At 38.1% G+C, this 22,043-nt stretch overlaps 2 protein-coding genes across 3 annotated transcripts in view; one reads left to right on the plus strand and one right to left on the minus strand.

Annotated features, from left to right (window-relative positions):
• Positions 1-9,123, minus strand: part of LOC134532896 (uncharacterized) — a 110,681-nt gene extending 101,558 nt beyond the window's left edge. For both annotated transcript variants that reach the window (XM_063369924.1, XM_063369926.1), the window contains exon 1: positions 8,847-9,123. The gene's annotated coding sequence lies outside the window, so the exon portion shown is untranslated. The remainder of the gene's footprint in view (positions 1-8,846) is intronic.
• Positions 9,124-14,965: 5,842 nt separating this feature from the next.
• On the plus strand, positions 14,966-21,873 carry LOC134533523 (odorant receptor 4-like). The gene is made up of 5 exons (XM_063371049.1): positions 14,966-15,410; positions 16,744-16,843; positions 20,092-20,193; positions 21,139-21,294; positions 21,746-21,873. Exons 1-5 carry the CDS (start codon positions 14,968-14,970, stop codon positions 21,800-21,802), a joined length of 858 nt encoding a protein of 285 aa, XP_063227119.1. The 5' UTR covers positions 14,966-14,967; the 3' UTR covers positions 21,803-21,873.
• Positions 21,874-22,043: the final 170 nt, after the last annotated feature.

Genomic DNA, 22,043 nt, shown 5'->3' on the forward strand with positions numbered 1-22,043 from the left:
TTTTTAAAACTTGAGTGAAATATTTTGTAAAAGTAAATTTATTTTATTCAATAATTCGATTTATTGCTGTGCTCACAGCAGAATTATTTTTTGTTGTTGTTACCACAACATATTTTAGCGACGTGAATACTTGCAAACCATATTTTGGAGACCCCAAGGTCGTTTTAATTAGATATCCCTGCATCTCGTGCGATCGAGAGAGAGAGAGAAAAAATATTCCCGCGTGCCTCAAGACCAGATGGATTCGCATGGATGACAAAGAAGATGGCGTGTTGGTGCAGTTCGGCACGCAACGAACTAAGGGACCGTGCTTCTTGCGACTCGGGCTAGACAATGGTTCCGCCTCAAGCACACGCAGTGCTCCAGACACGGCAGTCACGGAGGCAAGAAAGGAATTGGTGTTCATACTTGGAAGTCAAAATGAGAGCTCCCCCCCCCCCCCCCCCCGTCCCTCCCCCTTTTTCAACCCTATCTGCACAGCAAAACAATTTTTTTTTGTTATAATGAAGTTTTAGTGCTAATTTTCTTGCAATTGAGTTGGCATTATGTTTGTTTAGCGATATTAACTACACGATGGCAACTTGACGATTCTTCCTAGCGAGTTATTTTAAAGATATAAACATATTTATAGCATATCAGCATTTATACAGCTACGATTTTTTTTATATCCAATCCATAGATTGATATGAAGTATAGAAGTAGGTTAATATAGACTAGTCTTAGAAAATCCGCGAGAAAAGTGATGCTCTTTGATCCTGGAAATACAGGTCATCTGGAATACGAGCTGTAGAATGAACTTTGACGACCGACAATGCTAAATAATCATAAGCCGCTGAGTGCATTATAAAATATTATTTCGAGAACGTTAAAATCGCCAGTGGATGAAATGGAAAGTTACGTTCTAGCATTAGAAGTACGGAAAATCTTATTTTGAAAGTTACAAAAATACTGACGGCAAATCCCGTCAGTATTTTTGTAATATATAGCCAACTACACGGTTGGTATATATAATGTACAACGTTGTCCTTTTGGAACACTTTCTGGCCTTAAGAACATTGGGCATAGTCACAAAAACAAACAGAAAGTACATTAAGCTCTAATGCGATTCCAGACAGCTATAGCCTAGGTGCCAATTGTGATCCAGCAAAATCACGTCGGCAAACACACAGATCGCTACTACACATAAATGAGGTCCAAATGACCCCCGCAGAGATGGTGTGCCAACATAAGTTGTGAAAGATTTCCCCCAAACGCCCGGGCCGTACAGCTGTTGCTTGCAACCACGTGGCCCTGCGGTCTGCACGCTACCGCAGCGTCTTAAGGCTAGGTCTCACACGCCATCTTCAATTTTTTTCCCGTCATTACGTACTTTTTTAAAACGGCTATTTCTAAAGCTTTAACCCAATTACACCCTCCCCCTCCTTTTTTTGCATTTGTGTTCTTCCACAACTATATTCAACAGATGTTCACTTTCGTAAAGCGCGGTGGTCGAGTGTTGTCTGCCTCCGTAGCGTAGTCAGCAAGGCACCGGGTTTCGGTGCGGAGGTTTATGTGTTCGAAGCCCGGGTAAGACACCGACTTCAAGTAGCGTTGTCCTAATCATCTCTTTGGCGCTTACATATACATAAAGCGTGTTAGAACACTCGCTTCCCAACAAGACGATCCGGGTTCAATTCCGGGCGGGGTTGAGCTCGGATTTTTCGCTAGCGGGGAACGTGGCTGAGGGTTTTCTCAGAGTACTTCATCCCGTTCTACAATGATGCGGAAACACAAACGTTGAAACGGATCCGCAACCCCCCTCCCCCCTCCTCAAGATATCTACAGGTAACTAACTGTTCCGTATCACTTATCCAATTTTATTCCTTAATCCAGTATATGTTGATCCTGTGGTACATGATGATTCCTGTTTAATTTAAAACGTCGAAAGATCCTGGCCAAACAAAACCTTGAATATCAAAATACAAAAAAAAAAAAAAAAATCATTACAGGTCACGTGGTAAATTTTTGTTTCGTATTAAATATTAGTCATAGTTAATTGAATATCACAAGATTTTTTCTATGTACAGGGTCTGCGACGTACTAAAAGCATCATGTACCACAGGGTTTAAGGGTGCTTGTATGTTGTACACTGCACATTATTTTGGCCTTTACGCATGTAATGCGCAGAAAACTCAAATGCAGTGTTACATAATACTGACATCAAACCAGTTTCACAGTAACGTGAGGGGCTAATGGCGACACAGTAGTTTATCAATGATAGCCTCATGCTGAGAGTAGAAGAGAAGAGAACGTCCGTCCACGGGCCCAGACAGTTTGTTCCAGCGGCCAAGATCTAGTTTCCACTCTCCCGGTGCGGTCGCGAAGGAAAAGTGACGAGCAACGTAAAGGTGAATGCGAGAGGCAGCTCAAACAGCCTTTTTCCTTCGCTTTCGGCGCAGACATGCGAGGCGAGACGGGTGGGTCTGGCTTACCGCAGACACGTGTGTGTGTTTGTGTGTATGTGTGTGTGTTCCGCGAGAGCGAGAGAGTCGCGAGAGACGCTCTTGTTTGGGAAGTTCCGACAGCTAGAAAACTGCTGTGTACCACAACGCCGAAATACAGTAACGCCGAAAAATGTTGCTGGAGGGGGGGGGGGGGCACGTAAGCAAAATGAAAAACAACTGAATGAATTTGTGTGCTAACCTTACCTAACCTAACCTTTGTGGCAGTCCTGCAATGACATTTTTCGGCGTTAATGTATTTCGGCGTTGTGGCAATTCGGTGTTGTGGTACACAGCAGTTTTCTAGCTGTCGGCGTTGTAGTCAATTTGGCATTCAGCGTTATTGTACGATAGGCGTAGTGGTATTTCGGCATTGTGGTGCGTCCCCCCTGGACTCCACTTCCGCCCAGATAAGGTCCGCTTTTGTCGTCCGGCGAAATATGTCGACCATTAAAACTAAGATGCCTGATTGTTCCCAATATTACAGAAAATAAAAATTTCAATTTTACCTCCCAAATGTAACTGAGAACACGTTCTTTGAATGACGAACGATTATGGGGAACATTTTAAAACATTTTAATCGGCATACGCCGATGCTGGTTTTCACTGTATTAAAAAGTGTATATGAGCACCTCACAATTTTTTTTGTCCACGAAATACGTTATTCTCAACCAACTAACTACCTATATTCTCTATGCGTCATTCTTTCGGCAGCAGTATTATAAAATTAGTGTATATAAAAAGTTGATTTCTTTATTTCAGTGCTATTTCAAGTGATAAACTTTTCAAAATATGCTAGCAAGTTTATTTATGCAAATTTTATGCTTAAATCAAAATGTCAATGTGCATTTAAATATTTTATGATTAAATTTTGTTTTTATGACTAATATTTTGTAATGTATAAAATAATTGACTGGCATTTTCGAACTGTTATATGTTGATTAATTGGTGAGCAGCATTACTATTTCATTCATCCCAACTGCACTAACATTATAGTCTTTATTTGACCGAATCTTTCAAGTACTAAGATTGAATTTTGTGTAGTGAATTAATGATACGATGTTCAAGAGAATGTTCATTAGAAAGAGAATACATTACCAGAAACGTATGCGACAGTTAAAAATATTTTAAACTATTAGTTGTAAAATGGTAGCCACAAGCATAAATTAATTAATTAGTAGAATTTAAGAAATTCCAGGTTTAATTCAGGTGAATATTAGTTCGGTGATACAGTTACTTCTCAACACACAGTTACTATTGATATAGGGTACAGTGCCCGGATATTATACAGACACCTAAAATATGAGGAAGCCTAAGATGTACATCAAGTTCTCTCCCTGCCCGAACACGTCCGAATATTCACCTTCGACCAACCTCGGGTTTATTTATATATTTATATTTCTCTGTTTATTTTAATGTAGCTATGCTAACCTAACTATTCATCCATAGTGTTTTAAAGTGTTTTAATGTAGCTAAACTAATCGACCACTTTTAAAATTTGCATTCATTTTTCCTGCGCAAAAATAAAACAAATCCCGAGGTTGGCCCGAAGGTGAATATTCGGGCGTGTTCGGGCAGGGACAGAACTTGATGTACATCTTAGGTTTCTCTAAAATAAGACCCCAGTGTTTCTCGTGTGCATGGTGGTGCACTCTAGCATTGAAGCTTGGAACTAATTGCAGCTGCCATACTGCACCCTAGCTGGAGCGGAGAGCTCATTTGGAAGGTGTGTTTCTTCGTGAGTAGCCATTGTTTGAAATCGACTATAGAAAATATTAAAACCGTGGAACGTTTCATCGTTGCGGCACGAATAAGGTGAGTTAATATGTTTTGAAAACTGTATGACAGATATTTCTCTATAGTGAACATGTTACACTATTAACGCGGTAGCTTTATCACTAACTTACGACATCATCTTGGTTATATCGTTTATGGCTACACAGTTCCCCATATGAGACACTTGTGGGTTTCCTATTATGAGACCGGGTCTCATATTAGGAGACAGTAATATAGGGGTCTCATAATTGGTACCTCAATTGATTTAATAATAATTTACGTTGTTTCATGGAAAGGGCTATGAATAATATTAAAATAAACACATATCCTAGAAAGTAATCTAACAATTTTTATCTGTACTGCAGTAGACATCACAATAAATGTCGATTAATGAATACTTCAAATGCCACGCATTTCTTTCATTTCTTATATGAACTTCAAAGTTATTATCTGGCATTTTAAAATATGTTAGAAACATCTTATATTATTAAAATCGGTTCTTCTTTTCTATTGTTTAGGTACCACCTAAAAAACGGAAGAAGTGGAACAAAGATGAAATGATACGTGCCTTACGTGTTGTTCGAAATGGAGATATGAGCTACAAACGTGCAGCGAAATACTTCAATGTTCCAAAGGGACATTAGAAAGGTATGTCAAGGACACAGATAAAACTGCCGAAACGCTGGTTAATGTCCCCCTAGGCAGACAGTCGATTCGTACAACAGATGTTGAAAACTTACTACTTGACTACTGTGTTGACATGGATTCACGGTACTATGGATTGAGGAGGGTAGACATTAAGAGACTAGCTTTTCAACTTGATATTCGAAATGGTAAACAGCACCCATTTTCTAATGAAAACCAATCTGCTGGCAAAAATTGGTCAAGAGATTTTCTCAAGCGTCATCCTCAGCTGTCAGTTAGGACTCCAGAAGGAACATCTGTAGAAAGAATCAAGGGTTTCAATCCTGAAAGAGTCGCTAAATTTTTCAATTTGTATGATGTAGCATTACAAAAAATAGACAACAAAGCTCGCTGACCGTTTAGTGTTGATGAAACCGGCATATACATAGTACAGCACAAATTAAGTAAAATAATTAGTGTAAGGGGAAATAAAACCGTTTCGTCAATGCCTGCAGAGAGATGAAAGTTGATTACTGTAGTGTTTCGCATGAATGCGGTAGGAACTTTCGTGCCAGCTTTGATTATCTGGCACGCATAAACATGAATGACGATATCATGGAAGGTGCTCCAACTGGGTCCATTCCAGCATGTCACAAAACAGGCTGGATACAGACGGATATCTTTACGAAATGGTCTGACCATTTTATTGCATTTACAAAGCCTTCAGAACAAGATCCGATCGTACTAGTTTTAGATGGTCATTGTTCGCACACAAGAAACATTGATGTGATTCAGAAAGCAAGAGGCAGTAATGTCACTATTGTCTGTTTACCTCCCCATGCCAGCCGTAAAATGCAGCCTCTAGATGTAGGCTTCATGCTACCCTTAAAAACTATGACCAGGAAGTTGAAAACTGGCCGCACAATAATAGAACTAAACCGCTGAAGATAACGAAAGTAGCGAAACTTTTCTATTGCTTACAACAAGGCTGCCACGGTGAAAGTTTCTATTAATTCTTTCCGGAAGACAGGCTTGTTTCCCTGCAATAGACACACTTTTCGTGAACATGACTTTGCCATTCATTCAGGACCTTCCAACAATGTAACTTACTCTTCCTTAGATGAACAACATTAAGGTGACACCTGCCACAGTTCTAGTAGGCCTAACTGTCCACAAAACATGACCGATGAACTGTCGACTTGCACCACCCCTTCTAGGCCTATGCAGCGCAGCAGTGAAGCTCCAAATGGATCTCATTCAAGAAGAAATGGTGCAGGTAGGCCAATTGAACCGCAACTTAGCTTCATAAATGGAGCTAACATATATTTATGCCCATGTCAACGAGGGCTTGTACGCCCAGAAGATATCCAGCCACTCCCACAGTTCTCGTCTGCTGAGCGTAGATCGACAAGGGCTGGAACTGCAATGATAATTACCAGTACACCCTACAAAGACAGTTTAGTTGAGAGCATTCAGAAGAGGCAAAAGAAACCTGTTCCCAGACTGGCATTTGAAGAAAGCAGCAGGTCTACAAAGTCAAAGACAGTCCATATTCGTAGGCCTACAAAGCAATCATCAAGAGGAAAAAGAATTCATCTGAAACTTCTAATTCAGGCGAAAGCGATGTTTCTTTGGCAGACACCACTGACAGTTCGGATCCTGATGATGAAATTGACGCCGAGTGCCTAATCTGTGGCTCGTGGTATTCTGAAGATAAGAAGGTTGAAGAATGGAGGCAATGCAGGATGTGTTCAAGCAAGCGAAGTGTGGGGCAGATGCAAAATTTGTCTGTGCAAAGTGCCGTAAAAGCAAGTTTTAAAATATAACACATTTCAAAAACTTCAAGAAATAAATGCATCATCACGAACTAATTTTGGATTGTAGTTCATTTTTTCTCAGTTCTATGTTTGTTGTTTACAATGTATGCCAATAGGTTATCATTATAATGCATATTTAGTTTATCAATGGAGAGACGATATGAACTCAATTATTTTTGTAGTTTAAATTTTTTTTTATGTTTCGTATGCGTTAAGAGTAAAAGTTGTTTAGATTACAACATTGTATGACATTTAATTTGGGGTCTCATAATAGGGGCCTCTATAAATTATGCAGCTAGTGAATCGTTTGCCATTTGTCTCATGTAGGTACTTTAAAGTGTCGACACTATATGATTGTAAAATTAATACCTCTAATAGTAATGTAATCTTTATGTCTTACCATTATGTTAGTAAATATTTGGTTCTTTATTCAATTTTTATAAAAACCGTTTCATATTCGGGCACTGTACTATATATATAAACTTATGTACCTTTACATAAATAGTAACGAAAGTAGCTCTATAAATCTGTCATATAAGATAACGTGCTAGCTTAAAAAGTCACATATGTATTCTCATAGATCTAGCAAAACATGTACGTGTAATTACCACAGCTCTGGCGACCAAGTGAGAGGGAGTTACCTCACGGTATGTCAAAAAGAAACCACAAAAATGGACAAAGTAGAAACACGTGAACACACAGAAAAAAAAAAGTCAAAATCAGCCGATATCAAGTGTTTAATGTATAGAGAGCACAGAGAATTCCGTGAAAGGAATTAGCCGGAAAAAAATATAATGAAACATACAAACATAGTGAGCTGACGAGACAGTTTTAACAAGAGCAGAAAAATGAGAAGCAATAAACTTGGTCAATACAGCGACAAACATACGAACCCAACGATGATACAAAAAAATAAAAGATATTCTGGCATAGACGAACACAGTAGGCTCCCAAGACAAAACAGTTGAGACGTTTTGGAAACTGACATCTGCTCCCATCATTCTGAGGAACGTCAATTTAATATTAACGTTTGAAAGTTCTAAAAACACCGCAAAAAGTTTCGCACATTTTATTCAAAATGTACGGAAAATAACGGCGATATCCCCGGTTATTCAAATTAAAATCAGTTTACGACAGTTACAGGTTTGTCGGTGGTTGTAGAACGTTTTAAAGTTAAAAATTATCCAGCTGTTACATCTTTAAAACATTATTTGCCATAAAATAGTTGTTCACCTCAAATTCAAAGAGTATACAAGCCTTGAAAAGCGCTTAAGACCACAAATCGTATGTATGTTTACAACTAATTCTTTAATGAAGAACCTGCATTTAAGTTTGTCAATCTAATTCTGACTTCCTGTAAGGGCATATTATGTAGGAAGCCTATCTAATGCGACTTGTGCATAGTCTTTTATAAAATTAAGTTTAAATTGAAACATGAGAAACTAAAACTGGAAGTGAAATGGACCCGCCGATGTACAAGCGGCAATCTATACAATGCGGGGCGAAGCCCGGGGGTGTACGTATTGATTTTTCCCAGAACGAAGCCTATGCTGTGGGCTACATGTCCGTAAAAAAAACTATAAGGAAATACAGAAACCAATGTTTAGCTAAACTATACAATACTGACAAATAATTATCATATTGCAAATGTTTACAAGCCTAACGATCACGATAGGTAAATAAATAGTACTTAAAAGTCACAGTAAAATATTTACACGAAACTTCAAGCATGCCCAATTTAAAAAAAAGTAAAAATATTATCGAGTATTGTCAATTTATTGCAACAATATATGCATTTATCGCGATTTCATTATCATATTGTCCTAACCAGAAGTACAAAAATTAAATTAATTCCGAATGTCCTCAAATGTCCAATAACGTGAAAGAAAAACTACTCCACAGTAACCTTATCAGCAACGTACGAGTAAATATTAGAATCATTAAAATACATAATATACGCAGAAGGATAGTATAACGTTTTGAAGACTGAAATATTTGTATATTAGTTGAACGTCACGCCCGGGTTACTTAGTTCACTAATTAAATATAACGGTTAGGAAGACTACAAAATGTAAGATAATTAATAAACACTGTGACATGACAAAATACAATAAAAAGTGGAAAGGTAAACATAATGGCGATACTGTACCTTGGATGTTTTCTGACCAGCAGGAGTGGAGACACCGTGCAGCTGTAGGCTAACTGTTACAGTAATATATAAAAATAATAAACACTCCGTCCAGCTGTCGTTCGAAACGCGTTTCCGTATCCCTTGCCTCGCGCCGCCTTGTGAAGGCCACCCACTAGCACCCAGTCAGTTGTCACTGCCCACTCCAACCGACAGCGCCTCCCACCAGCCGGACTCAAACTGCACTCGGCTCTCCGCACACAACAGAGGCCTGAGCCCGCCGGCTGCCTGGAGCGTGGCGGCGCGTGGAGGGGAGGCGACTGCAGCGCTGCCGGGCGGCTCGGGCGAGAACAAACACCGCGCCCCGCGCATGCGCGGCTTCCATTCCCCGGGAGCTTTTACCACCGCGTCTCTATAGCGTGAATTATCTATCATCCCTGAGGATGCCCGAAACATACGTTGACCGGATACCTGGTCTTACGTGTATATTATTTATCCAGCTGAAATCGAAAGCGTTGATGAAGGGGGTAGGGGATGCAAAGTAAAGAATTTGAAAGCAAACAGCGGGCAAAGTGATTCCCCCATTCACTCCTCGCGGAAATGAAATTCTGCATACGCTCTTGGCTGAAATTAAACAGGAGAGAACTATAAACACCCCAGCAAAGTGTTTGGACTATAGTTAAAAAAAAAAAAAAAAAGGGTGCGTGTACTTATGTACGCGCATGAGAAGTTATACTTCTTTGGCATCATTAAAAAATAGTTTTTAATTGCATGCAAATAATTAATTACAATAAAATAGTAAAAGGGCTGGAAAAAGATAGTCAACACAGTCAATAAAGTTCAGTTTAAATTTGAAAAATTAAATAAATAAAATTCTGAAAATAATAAATATATATGATATAATTTGAACTAAATATTATAAGATTCTTAATTTTAAATATGTATTATTGATTATTTAATATTTTAAAAGGAAATAAATAAATTTAATAATCATTCAAAAATTTATTTAAGCTTAACATTTGTTAAATATTTATTATTTTCTTAATTTAATATTCACTTATTTTTTTATCAAAAAGTTTTCATTGAATTTGTTTATTTATTTTTATAAATATTTATTATTTATTCAATTTAATAATAAATATGAATAATTAATATTTTATTTTGATGTTCGATTTTAATTTTTATCAAAATTTTTTATTAAATGTTTTATTAAATTTATTTCTTTATTTTGTAAATATTAAATAACCAATAATAAATATTTATCATTAATAATATAATAATAGTTATTATTAATTATATTAAATAATAATATTTTAATTTATATAAATAAAAAATACATACGGATAGTTAACCTCAATTATATTGGAGCACTTGAAAAAGTATATAAGCACAATTTTTTTACTAATATTTACGAGTAGTAAATAATATTAATCAAAATATTCCATTTAAATAACTACTGAATATAATTTATTAGCACATATATAATTCGCACTTATATGAAACTAAAACACGTGTTGTGAATGTAGAAACTAGAAACTAGAAATATGTGGAAAAATATGAAAAATATGAAAACAGTGATCAGAGGCGACGAGCGTGCCAACATGCGCAACTAATAGAGGTTCTATTTCTATTTTGTTGGTAGCTTTTTTTCGAGACTTAATGAGCGATTTAGCGGGCAGCTTCAACCTGTTAATTATTTTGTCTTACAGTGATGCGCGTGCATCTTAAAATTTCACTCTCATCATTTTTTCATAACGCGCCTAAAGAAGCATAACTTCAAAAGGGGGGGGGGGGGGAAGATTTTTCAGAATTTAAACTCTTTAATGGTGGTGAAGAGTCTATGGTGTCATACAATAATAAACAATAACAAAAAGGAAGAATATCTTTATGTAAAAAAATCTTAATTTTTTTTATAATACTTCGAGAAGATTAGTTACAAATTTTCTCTTATCTACATCTTCCTGTGCCTTCTTTTAGTTTCTTTCCCACTTCAGAAGAACGTCCTTGCCTCAGGGGTCACGATTTTTTTTTAATGCCCAGTTATAAATTACGCAAAAACCCCAACCCAAGAATCGGAAAACTGTCAACTTCTATATTAGAATAAAAGTTTTCCAAAAACTTTTAAATATGCAGATGCAATGTCTAGACTGAAAGCAACCCCGCTTTTAAATAACAAATTTCACACTTTTTCCGAGAAAAAGAAATCACGTAAAGAAGTTTAATGAAGAAAATGTTTTCTACAGTTTTATACAAAAATGTAAAGTTGGAGATGTCTCGCGACTTGCATTCTTGTATTCGTGAGTTTGTTGTATTTTGCGTCCCTGCGCTCTTTCTTTTCTTGCGAAGTTCATAAATCCAGCCTAAGCCTCTGTGCACGGAGTAGCGCCCATTTGACAATGGTAACTGTATAATAAGTAACAACTGTAGGAAATAAGCATGTGAAATTACAATTTGTTGTAAACTGGCATTTCTCATCTATTGTCTAAAATTGTCACTGACAAGTGAAAGTTTTTGTCTCTGAAAAGTGTATGTAGTATGTAGTAAGTACAATTGTAACTAACGTATGTTGGCAACATAACCTCATTAAATTAATGTATAAACAACAGTAACTATAATTTAGCTGCAGCACAAATTTGTTTATGATTTTAGTTCATCTATTATTTTTTATTTTAACTCATTAGAGGAGAAATAAGACTTATTATTAGTAAACTTGTAAAAATAGTGCTATTATTAGCAACTTGTAATATTGTAACCCACGTATCTAAGTTCGGTAAAAATATGATAGTAGTCAAAAAGTGTCAGCTACAAGTTTATTATACTCAGTTGTCAATAACATTGAGTTCTTAGGTATCCTAGAAGTAAATAACTTGCAAACTTGTGAAAATTTTCTTGTTATTCCAATTTAACAGAAGTAGGTACTTCTGTGAAACACTAATAACTATAAGGTTAGTTTCACAAACTTGAAGATAATTTAGTTCAATGGGTCCCTGGCGGACGTTACAGTAAGCTTGAAGTTTTTCTCATAGCATTACCGTCCTCAAACACAAATGCTCGCTGTTTCGTATCTCATCCATCTTAGTTCATTAGTTTAAAAAAAAGTTATTCACACGTTTTGAAATATTTTATAAATATGGCTGTCCATCCACACGATTAATTCTTATCCTCGAGAGAGGTAGCACAGTGCTTCAGCACTGGCCTCGCAATCTTGTCGATTCCGGTTCTAATCCCGGAGCAAACATCCTAATTACGGGGCTTTCAAAATTAGAAAAAGTCAATTACCAAATGCCTTAACAATTTCTTTCCCAGTTCCCATCATGCATGTTGTACATCTCTGTCTCTCAATACGTCGTTGTCACCTAAATGTAAAGCCGTGTAAATGACCGCGCGAATGGTTTCATTAGCGTTATTATGGAATTACATTTTCGTACCTACCAAAAGTAATAATTTTTCACATAAGCTCATAGATATTCGTATTTATATCCACACTACATAATTCCCAGCACGATTCGTTACAAAATTTCGGGTAACTCGACTTTCCAACAACTTCATTGTGAGCTGTTCTGCAAATCAAATTTATATTATTCTAAGCTATTAATCAATCTAGAAACTGGATTGTGGCAGGATTATGTACATTACCAGGATGTAGTCTACGGCCGAAACTAAGATAAGCTACCTCCTCGCGTGCGCCGGGGTGTAGTCTACGGCCGGAACTAAGGAAAGTAATCTCCTCGCGTGCTCCGGGGTGTAGTCGACGGCCGGAACTAAGGAAAGCAACCTCCTCGCGTGCGCCGGGGTGTAGTCTACGGCCGGAACTAAGGAAAGCAACCTCCTCGCGTGCGCCGGGGTGTAGTCTACGGCCGGAACTAAGGAAAGCAACCTCTTCGCGTGCTCCGGGGTGTAGTCGACGGCCGGAACTAAGGAAAGCAACCTCTTCGCGTGCGCCGGGGTGTAGTCTACGGCCGGAACTAAGGAAAGCAATCTCCTCGCGTGCTCCGGGGTGTAGTCTACGGCCGGAACTAAGGAAAGCAACCTCCTCGCGTGCGCCGGGGTGTAGTCTACGGCCGGAACTAAGGAAAGCAACCTCTTCGCGTGCGCCGGGGTGTAGTCTACGGCCGGAACTAAGGAAAGCAACCTCTTCGCGTGCGCCGGGGTGTAGTCTACGGCCGGAACTAAGGAAAGCAACCTCTTCGCGTGCGCCGGGGTGTAGTCTACGGCCGGAACTAAGGAAAGCAACCTCCTCGCGTGCGCCGGGGTGTAGTCTACGGTCGGAACTAAGGGGGGAAAAAATCACTTCGCGTGCACCGGCATGTAATTTACAGTCGCAGCCACAGCGTCCCTCCGGAAAAGCCTCCAGGCTTCGCGATGCGGCTGTCTTCCGGACAATTTCCTTCGCGACCGTGGTCCAGTCTGGGGGCCCGCCCGTCTCACCTGATTGGCTCCCGCGCGGGGCGCGCTCCGTCCAGGAAATTAACCCACCTTCCTGAACAGCGACAGTCGTTTCGCTCGCCGATGTGGGGAGAGCGGCCGGGAGCACGCTTGAAGCGCCCTACGCTGCTGCCTGTCCGAGGTAACTGCGCATTCTAAGTAATGGACAAAATCGTTGTCGTGACTGCTTGTGTGGACGTTACGGGGGATTCTCTGCTCTCAACTCCGGAATCCTAACTCTCCCCCTCCCCCGTCCCATTCACACACTCTTGCAGATCCCCATAAACCGCCATGTTCTTTATTTTGTTCGTTTCCAAGGTTTTAACTTCACACAGTTGTGTACTGAGGCTCTGTCTCTCGCGTCATTTTGTTTATTTCATTTTCTTGTCAATGCTGTTATTTGAGGCAGGAGCATTCCAGGGTAGGTGGCAGGGGGAGTGAAGTACCACTTAGCCACGCCTTGTCCATTGGTAACAGCGATCTCTCGGACAGCTGATATCGCTTGTTTCTTTCTTTTCTGCTATGAGGATTAAATAAACATTCGATGTAACCTTAAAATTAACTTTAATGTACATAAAAATAAAAATAATACTTTAAGGAGGGGTTTTGGCTGCATTCAATACCAAAAAATTATAACTAATTCATGCTATTTTGCATGTAAAGTTGAAAAGCAGATTTTACAGAACGTAAAAAATATTATTAACTTGAAGTAATTGGCAGAAAATCCATTGCCAGTTTTAGTTGAAAAATAACAGAAAAACCTTTCTGTGAATATGAATGTAATCATTATTTTTGCATGGACATTGTAAGTTAGCCCGTTTTTTTTTAGCAATTATACATGCACACTTTAGGTACGGTACATGATATAACCAATAAATAGTTTGAAGCTTTAGTTAATACTACTTATTTACCTAACTGGCAGCAGTTTCAGTAACTACACAAGTGATATAGGCAAAAAATGAAGAAAAAGTTTTGAAAGATGTAGTTTCTATAAAGTCAGAAATTGTTGCTCTGATGTGACATATTCATGATTCAGTGTTCGATCTATTCACCATGACATATTCTCAACAGATCGTCTACCCAAAAAAAAGTTCGTAACTTATGATTATTTTATTAGGACTAGAATATGAGCAACTACCACCGGTCTGTGTCTGAAGTTGAAAACTTCGCGTAATTTCTGGTTGTGCACGAACACCACTGCAATTGTGAGTTGGGCAGGTGGGGTATTATTACATATTTTTTCGACGTGAGTACCACCGTCCGAACTTCGAAACTTCTCAAATAATCGCTTTGATTATTTATTGCAATTTCATTTTCTGATCCATCGCGAGAGTTGCGGTGACGTATTCTACTGGGAAGAGTGCTTCAGAGGCGCACACCCAGTGGAATAACAACAGCATCCGGAATGGCCGAGCGACGGGAGCCCTCAACCGAACAGGTTTCCTCCAGTCAATGCATGGCCGCCAGTATCGAGTTCCTTCGATACACGGGGCTGTGGTCCAGCGATGGAAACCCGCTCTACCGCGCCTACACCGCCGCCATGTGTTTCAACTCACTGCTGTTCCCTATCCTCTACGCGATCCCGTTGTTCGGTCAAGACTTCGGCGCGTTCGACCGCATCCGGAACGCGGCTTTCTTCCTGACCATAGTCCCGGTGGTGGTCACCGAGGTCTCGGTGATCTGCAACAGGCGCGCCTACGAGGAGGCGGTGGCCGGCATGCGCGGGATCTTCTCCCGCCCGCGCGCCGACGGAGGCGGGAAGATCGCCGCCCTGGTGCGCCGGATCGCGGCCGACGAGAGGAAAGCCGTCGCGGGCTACCTGCTGGTGGTCGCCGTCACCGCCAGCTTGTACCTGCTCAAGCCCGCGGCGGAGATGCTGTTCCTCGGGTCGGACCTCGCCTCCGCGCAGCTGCCCTTCAAGATGCCGCGGCTGTTCGGCCGCAAGGTCGCCGAGTACGCGTTCCAGTGCGCCGTGACGTTCCTGTTCGCGGCCGTGATGGCCGCCGTGGACGCGTTCAGCCTGGCTGCGGTCAAGTGCGCCGCGCACCAGTTCGAGGCGGTGTCCATGCTGCTGGAGGGCATGGGTGGCGACGAGAGCGGTGCGCCGCCCCCGGAGAAGGCGCTACGCGACAGCGTGCGGCTGCACCAGGATGCCCTGGCGTGAGCTGGCACGAATCACGAGAATAGAACAACAATAATATAATTTGTTTGTTTTGTCGGCTAGATATTTTCGTTTAGAAACATTTTTCGAACTTTTTATTTTCATTAAAAAAAAAACAATAAATAACATTAAATAGAAAACAAACATGAAAAAAGATATGGCTGTAAAATTTTCAGTCTAACAATAAAACCTCCGAAATATATCCCATTTTTTTTTTTACAATTGTATGATAGAATGTTTTAATACGTTGAAATTAGCTTAAAATAGTAGTTTTTTTAGCTTCAAAATTTGGTTAAAACAGATGTTTTTACCTGAGTGATTTTAATAATCATACAGCTGAAATGTTTTTATATTTCTGGTTTAAAGTTCTTACTTTATGAAAAACAGTTTCAATTTTTTTTTTTTAACTTATCACCGTATTGATTTTTTTTTTTTTTTACATTCAAGGCCTCCGTAATGAAAACATCTAGCCGACAAAATCCACCCCATAGAATTCTGTCAAGTCGTTCATTATTTTATTATTGTTTTTATTCTCTCGTCATCAAGCACGACGCGACCTTTCCTATACTCTTAACGCTTTACTATTGAAGGGCCACGGGTAACTCTGGGACCGTTAATAAGTGTCCCGCCACACGAATAAGTATTTTTTAAAATTAATTAGTAAGTTATTTCCAGGCCATCCGATATCTAGGTCATTAGAGACAGATACGCCACAACACAACCAATGAAGATGAAAAACGACACTGCCAAGGTGTTTGGAAAGGAACTTGTCACAGCAATTGTCTGGAACGATGGAAAGCCGAATTGCGGATGGCTTGATCGGATTCGAGTCCGTCTCCTTCAAAACGCGAGTGTGATGGTGTACCACTATCTTGTTTGGTCATCTTCCTTAATAAGTTTAGTTTTTTTTTTTTTTTTTTTATTAGGCTCTGCCTGTGATAATTTTCTCAACTGACACTTTGCTGCTTTACCTCTGTGCACTCCACAGCTCTCGAAATTCCTCTGATAGAAGTAATTCCTCAAAAGAAAATCTATGATACTTCGGATCACATAAAGTTTCTTATTGCGACAATCCTTAATATACATTACTATTTTTCATCATTCGTCTCTACAATCTCGCCTTTAAGCACCGTATTATAGGCATTCCTCGACACTGTGCATCAAAGGCAAACTAAAGTAATGAACTCGGTAGTGTATGAGTATGGAGTGTAACAACTTATAAGAAATTGAGATGTATTCCGTACCTGTTGGGAATGTCCTAAACAGAATGATTGAATAAAAATATCGCCGACATAGTCACGTTATCATAGCATCATGTAAGTATTGTTTCAGAAACGCACGCAAGCTGGCTGACCTTCTCAACCCTCTCATGTTTGCACACTACACTACGTCTTCAGCCAACGTTTGCTTGGTGGGATACCAGATAGCTGTGGTGAGTAATGCTAAGTTACGTAGTTGTTACTCTGAATAGAAACGTAGGCTAGTTTATCAGGCGTATGGTGTTTACCTGATTCTTGCATTAGATAAACACCAGATGGCTATTAGTACCAACTTCATGTCTTCAGTTGCTTCATGTCTTTCGCTATGTCTGTAAAAATGTTGATGGCCCATAACACCAAGTCAGTTATTTACGTCCGTTGACGATGACCGCAAAAAAGCAGGTCAAAACTTCTGCTTCTTCAAACCTATTTTACAGACGTGGTCTTAATCCAGAAACCAAGAACCAAATGATGACTTTGATCCCGAAACCCTAAGCCATATTTTCATGTCTTCAGTCAAAGCACTTGCTGCTCTGGCTACCACTAGTCAAAATGAAGCAACTGCTGACATTTTGTAGCTAGTACGTAAAATATAAATATACATATTTGATATTCCTGTTTATAATTTATTTAACTATTTTATCTCACGAATATTCGTAAGCATAATTCGAGTTTCTTATTTGTATTATATTTACTATTTTGAATTCATAGTGAAAGGTAGAAAATGTTTTATTCAGGATATATTTTGGGTGCACTCTAGGTTTTAAAAGTCTATCAAATATTCAAATTAAACCTATACTTAGTTATTTACTATTCTACTTGAAAGCAATATTTAAAAATATTATTTTATTTTAAAGGAAAACGTATTAGAACCTAATGTTCCAATGATACGTTATTGGTTATAGTTTTTATTTACATACAATTCCTCTGAGTTTACTTGATATATATTGATAATTAGGAAGGGCTCTGTTAGGATGCTTGTTTTTCGTAATGTCTTCCAGAGAAAATGTTATATCATTAAATATATTTTATGTTTGACAAGTAAATGATCATTTTATGTTTCTATAAAGAGCAGCGTGACACACAAATCTGAATTTTATGAATACGGTATTAAATATATCTACGTCGTTCACGCACACACATATATCTATATATATAATATTTCACTGTACCAATATATTTTCAAAATTACAACATACATACGCAATATCTACTAAAATTGAATATAGGCTACTGCTCTGGACTTTAATACATAGTTTAAACCAAACTGTTTACTAAAACATTGAATTACATAAACAGGCAAATAGGTGACGTGTCAATGTATGTTACTTAAAGTGTATCTAAAAAAATATCAGGGTGTCTTTGTCAGGAAATTTTTGGCGTGTCATAGTGAAACTAAGAATATGAGGTTTTTCTACCGTCCTGACGAACTGGTATAAAAGAAATGTATTGCTGCTCGACTTCCAGTATGCAATGAACTCTCTACATTTACACATTAAACTATGGATACAGAGTCTGCTGTGTAATTGTAGAGGAACTCTTAATAGCATATTAGTTTAAGGCTCAGAATATGCATTTAGCCTACCTGCAAAATTAGTTTATTGTGGTGTCATAAGTGTATGTACAATTTAGAGTTTTTAATATAACTAACTGGTAACTTTTGTATGTGTGTATATATATAGTTGTAGATAAATATGTTGGGAATACAGGTACTCATCCCAGTTATGCTTGAAATGTGGCTTTCAAATGTTGTTTCAAACACGCTGTGATGCAATTGAAGCACTTGGAGGCTGACATATAACCTGTGCGAGGATTAGTCTTTTGTAAACCAGATTATCACTGAGACGGCAAAATAAAATAAATTGGGATTCGAACCGAGAACTCTTTATACATCGAGTGACGATGTGAGTCCAGTTAAGACACAGAGGTCGATCCCTTATCTCTTAAAAAAACGTATATAAGGATATAGTGTTTTAGCTAATATAGGCTGTCAGCTTGAGAGCTGCACTTCGTCACCGTTGTCAGTGTTTTATGCTGTTCTTTACGTGGCATAGAATCACCTTGTCGGCTTGGCTATTAATCCTATCTGCGCTTAGTCAACCACGTAGAGTACAAAATTAGGCTATATAACGCAAATTTATTGGGATTCCAAGCTCAAAGATATCTAAGCGCAGTTTGCACAGTCGAATGGTAAAATAAAATAGAATGAAGTCGGTTAAAAAGACTACAATCAGACCCAAACAATTGTTAGACTTTAGGATATTCTATACAAACATAAAAAAAAACTTTAAGAATTATAAAAGTCTTTAGTATTTAATATGAAATATAATTAAATTCTAATCACGTCGTCTGCCGTTTCAGGAAACATCGTTCCTGCTTCTGATGCATTTGGTAATTACGGATTGGACCGTAAATACGCGTTAAGTTAAAACATGACATGTTTATTATAAAATAAGTACTCTTATACCACAAAGAAATTTAAAAAAAAATATGCAAATAACCATTTTCCATCTTTCGCGTTATCCTTTTTTTTTCCGAGAACTTCTCAGAGGTAAGGTCATCAGCGACGGTAAGTAACGACGACACGGAACAGGAATATTGGGAAAGGAATTTTCCATAGGCTATATAGTAAGGAACCGTCCCAAACTTTGCCTGGAGTGATCTCGGCCAACCTCGGAAAGCAGAAATCAGGCGGACTGGGGTGCTAGCCTGGTGGGTGTCTTGGAATGCGTCTGTACGGTCTTAACCGCCGCGCCAACTAGGACCCGTTCAACGTGAAGCAGTGTTTGGTTTCACTTGCCTTGCACTTACAGGTTCGCTTTAATGCATATGGTGATGTGTTATTTAGCTTTTCCCGTAATTACTTTTATTTAAGACTTTAAGAGCTTTTTCTATCATTTCAACCCGATACCTCCCTTTGCATTTGTCGTTCTGCCAAGAATATTTTCAACATATATCTATTCACTCATTTCAATATCATAGATGTAAAAAAAAGGCGCACAAGTCTTCGTAATTTTTTTAACTTGCACTACATTTTACACCCATGATATTACACTTAGTGAATGTCTGTTGATTATTTGGTTGCAAAACAACAAATACAAGATAGGTATGGGTTTGAAATTGTAGAAACCAAAACCACGGGGGAAAAAAATCAACGTGGTGTGTGAAACCGAGCCTAAATGATCATACCGGGAAACGATATGTTTTTTTATGAAAATAAATATTAATATTTTTGTTTTCATGTATGTCCAATTATTAGATACATCTTGAACCACACCAAACGCAAAGCAGAACTCTTGGCAAATGTTGTTTCTAACAAAACACCTGCTGATGGAGGGTTATTGACGACTGTGGAAGCTGCATCATGTTTAGGTTGTTGTGATTACTCCTGACAAGCGTTCCGTTCATGTTTTTTTTTCAGGCTACGGATACGTCACAAGTTGTGGCCATAGTGTGCCACCTGGTGATGTTGCTCGCGCGCATTTTCCTCCTCAGCTACTACTCATCTCAGGTCATACACCAGGTAGTGTGTCACAAGCAGTTTTTGAATTATGGCTGGTGAACTGACGAGATTTACAGGAACTGAACAAAGGAACAGAAAAGTCATAAAAGTATCTGTGTCTAATATGGCCCAACCATGATTTGAAACGTAATTTCACTAAAGTAACTTATACATCAATGGATTCTTTATAAGCACACTTGAGACTACACAGTACAATATTTTTGGTTACATTTCTCAACATATTATGTAAGTTTAAAACTGTTTAGCTATCAATCACTAAAAATAACACAAAGCCTTTTTAATTTCTTATAGTGGGTTGGATAATTAGTTTGTAATAGGAAATTATTTTTCAACTTACAGGAGACAGACTAAACCTTCATTTTTTTTTTTTTCACATATGATGAAGCAAAGTTTTGATTTATTTTGTATTAAATATTTAATCCTAGAATATAAATATTACATAATAATTTAATATGTCAGATTAAAATTACTGTAACAAATACTGTTTATTAAATTAATTATTAATCTTATTGTTAGAATTCAAAATTTTTTCATTAATATACTCAATTATAGTTTTATGTTATTAATTATTTTGATACGAATTTAGTTTAGTAATTGGTTTATTAATTACGTATGTATTAATATATCTAATGAATAAAATAAAGTAATATTTTATTTTAATGAGTTCATAATTTATGTGTGCCTATAGAGTTTCCTATTTCCGGAAATCGAAATAAATGTATGTAATATACTTTTATTCATGGTGAATTACCTGTACGATTGCATAGCTAATATTTTCAATTACATATTTAGAAACGTTACCAAAAATTTTATTGTTTATTCTGTGAAATTCCTCTGGGTAAGCTAAAGATAAGGCCACAAATGGTCCATTCGCACTTTGTTGAATATTTTTTATGACCGGAGCGTGAAGAAATGTTGACGCCTCGAACTGTATTGGGGTTGCAGAGCGTGAACGTCGGCCACGCGTCGTACTCTTGCAACTGGTTCTCCGGGAGCGTGGACTTCAAGAGGATGTTGACGGTGGTCATCAGCCGAGCACAGAGGCCCGTCGTCATGAGAACTGGTCCGTTCGGCGTCCTCTCGCTGGAGACCTTTGCTACGGTCAGTTGATTTAGTACGTCATAGCAGCACGTTCGTAAAGGAATATCGTTTATGTTTTTTTTTTCTTAAAGATGGAAGGAAAAATACACATCACGTAGCGCATAAGTTTTACATTTTGGTCTAAATCACCAATCCAACTGTTTATTTTCATTCCGTGTCCACTCACACATGATGCATCACTCAGTTACTTTTTATATTCCCTCGACATAGTTGAAAGCGAAGCGCATGAATTCTGGCACACGACTGATAAAAAATTTAAAAGCAGCATAAATGAATTTTTAAAAAAAAGGATCAAAACAGAATTTAATTTTTTTGAATTAATGTCAAAGCGAAGTGCGTTAAGACTTTGGGGCCGTACCAGAAGCCCACGTATCCTTTTACAATACATAATCATGTGTGTGTCTGGATAATTCTGTATGATATTAAGTGTATATGTGTGTTTTTGTTACAGATTATGCAGGGAGCTTACTCCTACTACACCATTCTGAAGAGATTAACATCACCGTAATCTGAAAGGCTCCTGAGTAGATAATATGTATACATATATACATATATATTAATAATTTATGTATATACATAATTAATAAAAGTAGCATGTACAGATATTTTATGATGTATACAAAATTAGGAAATTATAAGATTGCACGTAAAATAAAAATATATGCTCTCAATACAATTGGTTTAAAATAAGTTGTGTTCAGATAATTCTTTTAGAACAATTTTAAATGCATATTTCTGAATATTTTAAA

Source organism: Bacillus rossius, chromosome 6 (assembly GCF_032445375.1).
Source record: "Bacillus rossius redtenbacheri isolate Brsri chromosome 6, Brsri_v3, whole genome shotgun sequence".
NCBI lineage: Eukaryota > Metazoa > Arthropoda > Insecta > Phasmatodea > Bacillidae > Bacillus > Bacillus rossius.

Coding starts and splice junctions, on each gene's coding strand:
- LOC134533523 (XM_063371049.1), top strand. CDS start 14,968: ATGCGCGGGATCTTCTCCCGCCCGCGCGCCGACGGAGGCGGGAAGATC. Junction 16,844..20,091: donor TGGGATACCAGATAGCTGTG/GTGAGTAATGCT, acceptor TTTTTTTTTCAG/GCTACGGATACGTCACAAGT. Junction 20,194..21,138: donor CATCTCAGGTCATACACCAG/GTAGTGTGTCAC, acceptor TTGGGGTTGCAG/AGCGTGAACGTCGGCCACGC.